Here is a 13,551-nt window from a genome sequence, read left to right as displayed (position 1 = left end):
CAATAAAACTTATGTTTTTTCTCTGTTTACTATTTAACATATTATTGGCATGTACGTGATGATAATAATGATGGCAATGATGTTTAAGTTTACAAAAGTTATTAACAATTTGCCTGGGAGCAGTAGCAAATCGCAACCATCACTTTGGCCAAATCCAAACCGCTCAACTACTAAACATTGGCTAAGCTACGCCTCAGTTACTTTCAAGTTCAAATGTGATTATCACGTTTTTGTTTCATTTCCATCTGGCATTTTTCTCTAGCTGTGGTGGCAAATGATGAGGAGGAAACATGGATTGAACGAAAATGAGTTTTAAACTAATTTGCCACACATAGCTGTCTCTTTTGGGTTGTTGTTATTGTTGTTGCTCGTTGGTAAAATATTCACACGTTTTTATTATGTTTTTAAATATTTTTTTTTAATTTTATTTATTTGTTTAAATTAAGTACAGTTTGGTTTTAAATTATTTGGCACAGTTTGAATAATTTGTTGTTTTGTTTTCTAAGTTCGCAGCCATAAAATCTGTGAATTAATCACTGAGGCACTCAATGTCAAGGCAGAAAATCTACTCCAGTCGTCCAGTCATATCAGTCATGGTTGTCAAAAAATTTCACACTCATATTATTATAAATTGCATAATTAGCCATCGTCATCTCTGCATTGTCTTGATGTGCCATCACAGTCATAGCCCTCGTCTCTCAGGGTCTAACTAATCTACAGTTGTCGACACGAGCATATGTGTCAGTATAGAGGAGGTTGCAAATGGCAGCATTATTGTCAAAATTCATTTCGGCTACTTTAAATTCGGGATTTATGGCAATTTTCAAAGTATACGATCCGGTATTCATTTCCGTAATATCAACCCATTGGCAATCCAAGTTATATAAATAGACATCGGAGCAATTAACGGAGATACCTGAGGCAAAAGAAAAACAGAAAGAAATTAATAATTTGGAATTTTGTTTTTGGTAAGCAAATATAATACTATGCAGAGATTCTGGAGAATAGATACTTTGTTCCAAATGTTATGAAAACGAACTGATTTGTAACGCCTTGATTGATGAAAATATGTTTGTCTGTTTATGTGAAGTTGCGAGATAAGACGGGGTTTGGAAATTAAAATTTAAAATTTAAGTTGTCATTTATCTGTCAACATTAACATCATCTACTGGTTGTGTAAGAAAGATACATTTATGAGCATAACTTTAGGCTGAAATTTTTAATAATGACGATATGTATTTTTAGGAGGCTGTTGTAAACTAGAGGGATCTACAGTGGTGCAATGGTCACAATGGGAGCACCAAAATGCCTGAGTTTGGGTTCAGGGTAGCCAACAACGAACCTAAGAACTGATCCTTAAGAGGACTAAAAATAAAATCGGGCAGCACTGATTGATATCAGAGAACTTTCAATTAATCCTATTCTGCACTGTTCGTGAAAAATATTTTTTCATTAATCTACGTTTTGGAACCAGTATTTCCAGTTAGTCATCCTAGTTTATGTGTAGAAGAGATAGGAGAAACCACAGAAAGCAGGATATTGTAATTTTGAATGAGCGATCCTGATGGTAAAATAATGGAAACAATTAATCGCAGGACATGTCACATTTTAGAAATAGGAAAGAGGTAACAATGTCAGTTTATGTTTACAATTGCTCTCCTCTTCACCACTAACTCGCGATAATACAAAAATTTTGTTTAAGAATTGTTTCTGGGTTGTCTGAGGATAGTTGTACAAATCTCATAGTTATAATTTGTTCGTGGGTAAGTACGTACTTCTTGAAATAATATTCATAAGCTCTAAAACCCTACTGTCATCAATTGAAGACATGTATATCGTAATATTAGTTTCAAACTTATATTAAGACCGATTATGGACTTGATCACTCCACTCCTTCTGTTACTTTCTCTTAACAACTTCAAATGCAGTTTAAGGACACTTCAGGGATTTTTTAATTGATTTCCAGGGATAGTCCTGATATCCTCACCAAATGAGTCCTCAATAATTCCCAAAACCATACTTCTCACAAATTTGGGAAAATAGGCTTTGTTCGTATAGGAGTTGGAGTTGTCACACAAATATTTGGTACCTTCCCAACAACAACAACGTTCTAAATTTTACATTAAAATGGATTTAATTTTTCCTAAGAAAGCCCATATTTACCGAGACACGATCTTGACAACTCCCTATAATCCTGCACTAGCAAACAAACTGCTATTTTCGTGACATATTCCTTTGCAAGGATCAGGGTATTGTAGTGATACGCATTATTTAACGATGTATGATTCAATGTGAACTACCCTAATACCGATAACCTGCAGCATGTTATGTAAAACAGCTGATTAACAGCTGTAGTCTTAAGGATTGTTTTTGTTATGATTAATATATTACATAAGTATTTTCATAGTTTCTTATTTCCTCTTCAGTTCCCTGGGTTCTTCATTGAAATCGTCTTTCCTTCTCAAACTTACCTTGATCACCAAAATTGGCACAATTATATTTCTTAGGAATACCAGGCAGACATTGGCTATCCTCTAAACAAAATGAAGCCTTGTGGCCCTGGGCCACTTTTACACCCGTGTGGTCGAAAATATCAAAGGTGGCAAACACCTCCATGCTGTGGTAGTGCCTGAAAACCAAAAAAAAAACGCATTATTTTATTTTCCTCAAAACACTTTTGCCTCTTTCCTCCGCACTTACATGTGACACATGTGCCATTCCCACATATTCTTCTCCTTGAATGGACGAAAATCTATATTTCCGGTATTCAAAGCGCTGGCAGTAAATTTCAATAGGCGCCTTGTCACATAACGCCAATCCGGATCATCACGTTGAATTTCATAAGCTTCATTAGCAACACAGTTCTCCTCCATTGCACACTGCATCAAAGCCATGGGACGATCTTCCAAATGAGCGGTGCGCTCAATTTCATAATAATCGATAACTAAATCTGGCGCCAAGTGATCACATATCACAACGGCCACATGATTCTGTGAACCATGACACGAAAGCACACCACGTAAATAGTCGTGATGTAGGCAATCATTGAGCGATGTCTCGTTGCCATAACACTCGGTGCCGGTTATCAGATGTGGTGCAATATCAGAACCACCAAAGAAATCTGTTTGCATGGCATCACGAGCATAACCCAAACCTAGCTGGCGACAAACCACATTAGCCTCCAGCAGACTCCAGCCGTCGGAACAAATTGTGCCCCATTTGCCGTTGTTGATGCGTACCTCAACACGTCCCTCCTTGTGATGTCTGCCACCCCTTAGACGAACATCCATTTTATGGGTGTAGTGTATGCGATATTTGGGTTCGTAATATTCAGGCTTTACATCGGGTTCTGGCTCCAGACCAGTTGGAGCAATACAAATTACACCAGCCGCCTCGCTGGGTTCACAGTCATTTACACCCCAACCGTCGAAATGGCAGTGCGTCAATTCCTTTTCGTCTCCCTCACAGAAAATGTTATCCATCCAGAAACGTCTTTTGGCTGGTCCAAAATAGCCGCTATGTGTTACCTTTCTAACGCCAGCATAGCCAAGTTGTTCACACACAATTCTGCCCTCCACCATATCCCATTCATCATCACACACCGAACCCCATTTGTTGTTGTGCAGGACTTCGATGTTCCCTGTCAAAATAAAAACAAAAGTGAAGCGGTTTTTTCATATTTAAGGGAAAGATTGATAACTACTAGTCGATATTTGAATTTTTACATATATTTCACTATGCAACACTGAAAATGCAAACAACTTTTATACGCATTTTTTGGCAGTACATATTGAGACTACAAAAACCCTAGTAGGGTTTTGTCCTGTCGGACCCAGTTCGGATTTTATTGCCTCATCTAAACCGAGCTAAAACTACAGTTTTTTGCATTTATCGTGACTTTATTTCGGAAACGATTAGGAATTTGGCTATGCCGTCTTTGGCAATATTGTAGCCCTAAAGTAGTAGAACTTATCTTATGAATGAACAGATCACATAAGAAAAACTCCAGCTATGGCATCAAAATCGATATAATATAGAAAATTTTACATAATTGCTAAAATTCTGGTCAGAATCAGCTAAACTATTGGGAGTTGAACCAAGTAACCATTTGCAAAAATATTCCAAATAAAGTTCTCAGCAATTCTTCAGAATATTCTGAAACTCTAAAATGCTTACTTCATGTTGTTTCAGCGGTATTTTGCATCATATCTTTTACCACGCGTATTTCAAACAAAGTTTACACCAACAGTTTATTTTCGCATTTCGGATTTCACCACATAATTGACATATTTATTAAATCGTCGTTGAAAAGTGTACTGAAAACAACGTGATAGAAGCATTTTACAACAATCGAATGTTCTGAAGAGTTGTGTAATACATTCCGGCGAATATTTTTCCAAAATAAACTAATAAGAAAAAATTAACGGTTTTGGAGATATGGTGCGAAATATATACAAATTATCGAAATTTTCCATATTTTATGAAATTTGAGGAAATAAATGTAGTTTTTCGAGTTCATTATTTCACCAAATATTTTATTCTTGCCCTTATCCACAAATTTGCTTCAGAGGTCAGACAAAGATTCATAAAGGTTTCAGAGATATAGCCCAGAATTTCTTTAAAAAGCCAATATATAACCATGTTTAGATGTGGCCATAAAATCCAAGCTGGGTCTGACACATCAAATCGCAACTAGGGGATTTTTTTGTTCGGGTCTGTACTTTCAAAAAATTCTCAGCTCAAATTGTTTGCACAAGATCACCTTAAAAATGTTGCACAGTGTTATAGCTAACTAACTTGTAACTGCAATTTTCTAAATGCCTAGAATTTCATTAATTTACGATATTTGTCTGTAACTTAGCGACCAAAGTAATAGATGTACCAAAAGAGCTAGTTTTGTTAGCATTCATTAAAACTGTTAATATAAAATTTAATCATTAATTTTACCTATGTTTGTCAATAGCTGTGAACATTTTTGCAAAATTACACTACCGATAAGATAAGTGTGACGTATACGTTTTGGCAATACTTATACGTCACTTATACATTCATACAATGTATCTTTTACGTAATTTAAAACATCCATTTAACCCAATCAGAATTTTTCTAATAAAAAAGTGATTGACTAATGTAAGTGATATCATTTACACCACACTTGATGAAATGATTGCGATTGATTGGTTCACCATTTGATTGATTGAAATGTAAATGCAAATTTGTTTACATATTTGTGTTGCATTTACAATCAAATATCTTATTTGAGCAAACGAATTACGATTGACATGTTAATTTTATTTAAAAAAAAGTAACAATTTCCTTGAAATATAGTTGTCCGTCAGTTAACGTGTACAATTCCAAGGAAAAGTTTAAGCGGAAATAGATGTCACTACACGTGTTATTTCATATGAATTTGCTAATGGATATGTTATTTAAAACCAAATTTATAAACTGGAAATAGTAAAAATTCAATGAAAGGATATATGGATACTACATGGACATGTATTACGTTTTTTGTTCACATAAAAAGAGTATAATGTCATCCATATGTATTGTACATGTACATATAAGAATATTTTTTAGCATCAAAACCAGTAGGCAAAAAGAACTAAGTCGGGCAGGATCGACTAAATAATACACCACCATGATTTCAATATAATTTGGCGATTTTTTTTCTAGACCGAATTACGTCACATTTTCCAAATTTTATAAAAAATATTTTTTTACTTGGCTTTACTATACCAATCACCACTTTTGAGAAATATCAATTTTTTCAATGATCACTCTATGGAGCGTATACGTGTTGACAATACGTATACGGTCCTTTAATCACAGAATTCATATTGAACTTGAAAATAAACAATAGACAGTTTTTTACAGATGTGTTTTATTACACGAAACTCTAAACAATTTCATTAAAAATTAGACCTATTGAATACACCAATCCTTTTAATATTCAAATAATTCCTATGCATCATTCACTTTGTACCTTCATACTCTGCATCTCCTCCCACAAGGCGTATAGCCCCTTCTTCCTTATTCAGGGTTTTAATATATTTTTGCACTAAACGTTGACGCTCTGAACGAGCATCTTCCAAGGAACGATAACCACCAGCCACTGACTGCGCTGAAATCAATTCCACTAAACACACACTAATGAACACAATTTGTATTGATATCCTTAAGGATAACATATTTCTTTGTTGTTATTTTAACCACAAACACACAATACAAACAAGAAATAACAAAGGATCGAAATCGTTTTGCCACGATCCCACGAAATTCTTATACAAACAGAACAGAATTCTTAGCGAGAGTGATTTTCATGTATTTGGGAAGAGAACCGAAATGAAACTATTTTCATTATTTTAAATTTGAAACTATTAAAGCTGGGATTGCGCTGGACTGACTGCAAATGCCTTTTGCAATAGTTTTGTTTTGTTGTTATCGGCGTCGTCGTTGGTGTCGCTTTCAGTCATCATAGATCTAAAAGCGTCTGACAGTAATGACAACAATAACAACAAAAACACAGCAACGAAACAGTAACATCTATGCGAGCAGAATCATTCTGATATGATTTGTTGTTGGCGTTGGCATTATGGGTGTTTGTTTTGTTGTTTGTATTGTTTGTCGACCATCATCTCCATGCTCTCGTCCAAGCGCGAAACATGCAACAAACACATATAAACCGGCGCTAGCCAGCCAAGCTGCTATTCTACACCAAATTCATATAGAAAATGAAACGAAAAACATATAAAATGAAATTGAAATCGAAATTGAAAAACAAACAAAATAAAAATAAAAGCAGAAAAATACTGGACAAAATGTTTTGTGACTTCAAATAGCGGAACAGTTTTTAAGCGTTTTCGCAATTGCTGCGGCTCAATGATGACGATGATGGTACCACTTTATGCCACCACCATGCCGGGGGGTATGTCTCAAGTTTTAAACTCTCATACGTTTTTTTGGGGGAGGGAAGGGGTAGATGATGCTATTTTCATTTTTTGGGTTATTTTGCAATTTGTTTTGATCGATTCCACATGACCCCTTGGCTTAACAAACAGACATACAAAAAAAGAGAGCAATACCCAAAACAAAGCTGAAACCAGATAAGCTTTTAGAGCAATTTTAGATAATAGTTTGAATTGATTTTTCATTGTTGTCAAGTGCCGGTGAACAATTTGCTATGAGGTTTTATTAAACCCATTTTAATTTTTAAATTTGTTTCAAGGATGCTTTTTCTCCTCATTAGAGTCTGTCTACTACCTTAAAATACGACTATGTACTTCGTACATAAAATGAAAGGTAATGACAGAATCTAATGAGTGACGTTTCAGAAAAGCCCGCCTCTCAGTATCTACGCTAGAGTTTTTAAAACTAACACCAACGATAGGATCACGTCCTACTCGTCAAACCCTTTGTACAAAGGTAATACCGTTCCACGAACGTTAAATCAATAAAAATACAGTCCACTGCGATTAGAAAAAATACTTTCACATCGTGTTTTATTTTTCTCTAATTTTCTTTCCATATTGCTACGCAAACATTGGTCCTTCGAGCCGGATTTTACGATCGGTCTCTTTGCCTTTACAAGGAAAAACCAAAAACCAACAAAAAGCAACGACTACGTCGCAGCAACAACAACAAAGGATCTACGATCAACCACATCAATTTATTTTCCAATAAATTGCGATTTTTACCATCACAACAAAGGTATGTACACATTTCATTACGTGAAAAAGTGACATACCAAAATTTACAAGTGTTGTGCATAATTAAAAGTAAAAAAACAAAACCGTTTGTCGTTTTACAATAAATATTTAATGTCCGTCCGCCACCTACGATATTGCCGTCGGTAAAATTCATTTAAAAAATACCAACAAAACTAAGTGTCAAATCGCCCACTATTTTCTCACATAATAGCAACAACAATCACAGTGATTTTTTATGTTTATTAATTTCCACATTTATTGGTGTTTTCGCACATTTCTTTTATATTTAATATAAATCCATATTGTTATTGTGGTGTTTTCCTTTTATTCTCTTCTTCGTGTTCGCCAAAAACACAAAAATCATCACAACAAAAACAATTCTAATATAAAAGAATAAATGTCATTCACTGTCATTACTGCTGATTGTTTCCACCTTTAATTAATACGGGTGGCAGATTTGGCACTTATATACCATTTACACTACGATCGATTGTATTAGGGGTATTCCCGTGTACTAAAAATTAAAATTATTTTCGTAAAGATATTTTAGTGCTGTTTTCTCGTATTTTTTGAGTTGAATCCTTCGGATATTAACTAAAAATAAATTTTATTCGTGTTTTTGACACCGTGCCCCCTACCGTCGGTATTAGTGAAGTGGTTTTGCGAATTTTCAATTTTTTTAATATTTTTGGAAATTTGTTTTCGGCAAGTGCTATCTTCGATACATTGCCATAGTTTACGTGTATTATACGATACACTCTAAATATTTTGCGAAATTTAGAATACACTGAGAGAAAATTGGATTTAGTTTTACATTTTTCTTAAAATTTAAAGAATTTTTTGTGGTTTAATCACGTTAAACCTCAAATATATTGCCGTATCCACGATACATTATGGAAATAGTCTACGACTACAAATAAACTCAGTGTATTTTACCAACAAAATAATTTTATTTTGAAGCATCACGTGTTTTAAAACTATTTTTTTAATACTTTAGTGAAAATTTACTACCTTTGTTGGATTTTCGCCTACAATTTTTGACATCACGTGTCATTTCCAAAGTAATAAAATTATTTTTGTGCAATTTTATTGAATTTGTACAACTACGTGCATTATTTAGGAAATTTATTTAGTCTTCGACTACATTTAATTTCTCAATACGACATTTCGTGTCACAAATTGTCTTTGTTTTTGACTTTAATCCTGAATTTTATTCAAAATGCCCCTCACTCCTTTAGATTTATTCAACAGAGCTGCTGATGCTTTAATCAAATTTGATGCATACTTCAGTTCCCAACGGGACGATGAGCTCGATGTTTATATCTTAGAATTGCTAGGAGCTGAGGCGAGAACATTATGGGAAAAAGTTAAACTACAATCTGATATATGCCTCAATTATCTATATGAAGATAAAAATTCCAATAAGGACAACCTTGTAGCTGCCGACATCAAATTCGATGTCGCATACAAGTGTTTTATGAATGTTTTATCGTCCATTAATAGAAAGTTAGGTGTACTCCGGACCTCGTCTCAGTCGCCTACTTTCACTTCTCCAAAATCTCATATAGATAAACCTACAGTACCACGTACTGAAGATACAGCGACCATTTCTGATGTTTCACATCGATTGACACCGTCAAATAACTCATCCCTCACATCCTGTGGAGATGTTAATGCTGGTCACAGACTTTATTTACCCCCCTGTGACATCGAAGTGTTTAATGGCGATTTTCTCTCCTGGCCTACGTTCAGGGATTTATTTTCTGCCCTCTATATTAACAACAGCGGCATAAGTGATATAGAACGCTTATGTCATTTAAAGAAAAAGACCAGTGGTGATGCCCATGAAATAGTGGCTAAGTTTTCGCTTACCCACACAAATTTTAGTCTGGCGTGGAATGCTTTGCAACAAACTTACGACAATCCACGTATTTTGGTGAACCACCAACTAAAACGCCTCTTTGACCTACCAGTTTTAGAAGAGGAAACTAGTTTAGGGTTGAAGACTTTGCAAAGAGGCATAAACGGGTGTATTTCGTCCATGTCTAATTATGACGTGCCGACAGAAGACTGGGATCCAATTCTAGTTTTCCTTTGTCTTCAGAGATTACCTAAACACTGCGTTGTGCTATGGGAACAATGCATTAAAAACAAGTCTGCATTGTCCTCGTGGGCAGATTTGGATCAATTTCTCACGGAAAGAATCCAAACTCTGACCTGCTTACGTGATATTAGGGGCATAGACTACGTCGAACCTCTAAATCACAATAAAAGACTTTCCCATTCCACGAATGGTGGAAGCATTAAAACATCTGTGGCCACGCCACAAAGCACACCTCGTTCTTCACGGTATTCTCGCGCACCCTCGCCTAAATCATGTGCTCTTTGTTCACGACAAAGACATCATCTTAGGGTTTGTCAAAAATTCCTTAGATTTTCAGTTCCTGAAAGGATAAGTGCAGTTAAGAAACATTACTGTTGTCTTAACTGTTTGTCTCACGGACACAAGGCTTCACACTGTAATAGTGTACATAATTGTACTATATGCAACAAAAGGCATCACACCCTGTTACATAGGGAGGTCTCACCGCATCGTACGTCTCCGACGTCGCCTGATTCCAGGAGTTTAGTTGCTTTAAATTCCCCTTCTACCTCTACAGGTCATCCATCTGGGTCTAATTCTAGACAAGTATTCCATACCACTCAGAATAGGGAAATACTGTTAGGCACGGCTATGGTCCATATTATGCACCAAGGTACTACGTACCCAGCCAGAGCTTTAATCGATCCTGCTTCTGAATCATCTTTCATTTCTGAAAATATGCAGAGTAGAATAGGTATTGCCACAAATGCAGTTAGAGCCTCAATTTTGGGTGTAAGTAGGTCAGTTTCTGTCATTTCAGACAAAGAATGTTCCATTCACATTGTGTCTCCTTTGGACGCTACGCATTCAATGGACACAACTGCTCTTGTCGTCCCGACCATTGCAGATAATCTGCCCTCCTGTTCCATCCCAACTGACACTCTACCACAATTGCCAAATCTACGTTTGGCGGACCCCGATCCATTCTCTTCCCATTCTGTTGACCTTCTTCTTGGTGCAGATCTTTATCCGAAGATTCTGGCACAGGGTTCTCATACTAAGATATTAGGTTCGTTGATAGCGCAAAGTACAGTCTTCGGCTGGATCCTTACAGGTCCAATGCCATCCACCCACACTGGGCCTTCTATTTAGGGATTCTCCTTGAAATAGTTAGGATAGAAGACTGGGGACATTGAGTCTTTGGGCTCCAATTTATCCATACGGACGCTATTAAGAGTCATGCACTTAACCTTCGGTGGTGTATGTGTTGACGGGTTAGTAAGCCATGCTAGGTTAGTTTTCCCACGGAAAACAGAGATTACATCGCCTACGCTTCACCATCACTTGCTACGCAAGTACTGGTTCTACGACCATCTACTTAAACCTTGGCTCTACGGCCGTCTATCTTATTAGTTATAATGGGCACATCTTAAAATGTTCATTAGGCATTTGATTGAAATTTTAACTAATAAAAAGTCCTAAAAATTTCCGTCACTGCATATTTCATCCAAGCTCCTCCGGGGCAAAAATATTTATCTATTTTCGAAAGAGGGTATCAATACTGATACTGAAAACGAAATTTAATCCCGACGGCACTCAAACATCCATATTCCTACTCCCACGGAGTTAATTAATAATAGACCATGTTTCGAGGCGTCTACGCGACCTCACTACTTTTTCGTGTTATTGAAAAAATATAGCTTTGATGGCCGTGTTAGAGCCGCGAAGCATCGGGCTATATATATGTAAAACGACCAACGGTTAAGAGGTCCTTCTGACCTAAAAGTTTGTTTTATTGTTTAATTCTCGCTTCCTCTCCATTTTTCTTATGACTTGGAAAATTTCGAATGATGGTTGCGACGATGGTGTGAGGATGACGTCCCCATGCACGACAAGGAACAACAAGCTGATTAAAAAGCCACTCCACATGAAGCCTACGGCAAAAAGGACAGCTGGTACTGTACCTCCTTCGGAGAATACAGTCCTATTTTTATACAAATTAATTTCGCCCTCGGCGACTCCTTGGAGTTCCTCCAGGAGAAACTTGTGGTCTCGCCACGTAAATCTGTAAGAGGTGGTCTTCAATCACCTTTTACAATCTTTACATGATGATCAAGGTCTCCACGAGGCATTGCACGATCGTGCCCCACGGGCACACGAATGTAAAGTACTTTTTTAAATAACTAACATTTAATTTTGCAACATAGCTGGATATTGCAAGGCCGGCGGAATGAACAATTAGCTATGAGGTTTTATTAAACCCATTTTAATTTTTAAATTTGTTTCAAGGATGCTTTTTCTCCTCATTAGAGTCTGTCTACTACCTTAAAATACGACTATGTACTTCGTACATAAAATGAAAGGTAATGACAGAATCTAATGAGTGACGTTTCAGAAAAGCCCGCCTCTCAGTATCTACGCTAGAGTTTTTAAAACTAACACCAACGATAGGATCACGTCCTACTCGTCAAACCCTTTGTACAAAGGTAATACCGTTCCACGAACGTTAAATCAATAAAAATACAGTCCACTGCGATTAGAAAAAATACTTTCACATCGTGTTTTATTTTTCTCTAATTTTCTTTCCATATTGCTACGCAAACAGCCGGTGAATTGTGTGGATGTGGAGTCGGTTTTGGCAACAGTTTCATATCAGAGTCAAATGCTTTCTAGAATCTTCAATAATCAAAAACAATTACAAGATTGTTAACACTAAATCGCAACCGTATTCTACGTGTTGCTTGAGATTGCAGAGTAGCCTGGTTTGCTACATTTCTGGCCGTACAGCGGATTCCTTGGCGGAGACTTATGGTGGGTAAGGGAAGGCCTGCCATTGAACGATGTTGAAGATGATAGGATATCAGGATAAGTAGCAGGTAGGGTAAGAAGAACTTATCCATATACAGAAGTAATAGTAGATAATGTGATTCCAGTTTTCAGACATATTGCTTCCCTGCTGTGTTAGATAGTACATCCAATAAGATGTGAAACGTTGCTATAACATCAGAATCGATGTTACCAAAATATTTACCATAATCTAACTTGAATCGTGTAAGTTGTAGTAAGAAGCTCATTTATCTAAAAAATACACCTTTCAAAGTCGACCTTGTCTCCAGCCGGCTGAGGTAAGACGGTTGTTGAAGAATTTTTCATAAATTCGGATTATCCCTAATCTTTGCACTACCGGGATCAATCAGTGTCCACTTGAGATGAAAAACGACAAAGATATTGTTGTTGTAGCAACGCAAATATGTTCGTTCGTTTATTATTTCAGTTATCAGGTTCTAGTTCCTTTGTATCCAGACTCAAGAATTGCGTCCATACCCAGCAAAATTTGAAGGAAGGGGTTCCATGCGATGACGTGATTTCATGGCATCTTTTGCATTGGTTCAAACGAAGTCGTAAAAGATCCGATCTTTTCATCAGAATTTGAACCCATGCAAAGAAAGCCGTAAAAGATCCGATCTTTCCATCAGCATTTGAACACATTCCATCGATCCAATAGAGATGAATTTTGTGTGTTTTATTTATAGACATTTTTCTTGGCATTGATGTTGTCGGAGACTTGAAATCACAACCGACGTTGTTTAAACTCTCGTCGTAATGATAATGTCATTGCAAAGGGTTGGTGAAAATGACATGCCAAAGCATTGGTGAAAATGACATGTCAAAGCATTGGTGTAAATGACATGCTTTGGATCCAAAAATGAATAGCATCATTTGGGGTTCACGCTCATATAAAATTCATCGATGAAGATG

At 36.4% G+C, this 13,551-nt stretch overlaps 1 protein-coding gene across 1 annotated transcript; it reads right to left on the bottom strand.

The window, feature by feature from the left end:
* Window positions 1-390: 390 nt before the first annotated feature.
* On the bottom strand, window positions 391-6,495 carry Loxl2 (Lysyl oxidase-like 2). The gene is made up of 4 exons (XM_073989294.1): window positions 5,987-6,495; window positions 2,701-3,640; window positions 2,472-2,629; window positions 391-916 (listed from the first exon to the last, which is right to left on the bottom strand). Exons 1-4 carry the CDS (start codon window positions 6,189-6,191, stop codon window positions 699-701), a joined length of 1,521 nt encoding a protein of 506 aa, XP_073845395.1. The 5' UTR covers window positions 6,192-6,495; the 3' UTR covers window positions 391-698.
* Window positions 6,496-13,551: the final 7,056 nt, after the last annotated feature.

Source organism: Musca autumnalis, unplaced genomic scaffold (genome assembly GCF_047663935.1).
Source record: "Musca autumnalis isolate F117 unplaced genomic scaffold, ASM4766393v1 scaffold_5, whole genome shotgun sequence".
NCBI lineage: Eukaryota > Metazoa > Arthropoda > Insecta > Diptera > Muscidae > Musca > Musca autumnalis.
Note: the sequence above shows the minus strand (reverse complement) of the source record. Positions and strands in the feature narration are given on the sequence as shown.

Coding starts and splice junctions, on each gene's coding strand:
- Loxl2 (XM_073989294.1), bottom strand. CDS start 6,191: ATGTTATCCTTAAGGATATCAATACAAATTGTGTTCATTAGTGTGTGT. Junction 2,630..2,700: donor GAATGGCACATGTGTCACAT/GTAAGTGCGGAG, acceptor TTTGGTTTTCAG/GCACTACCACAGCATGGAGG. Junction 917..2,471: donor TGCCAATTTTGGTGATCAAG/GTAAGTTTGAGA, acceptor CTTTTGCCTCAG/GTATCTCCGTTAATTGCTCC.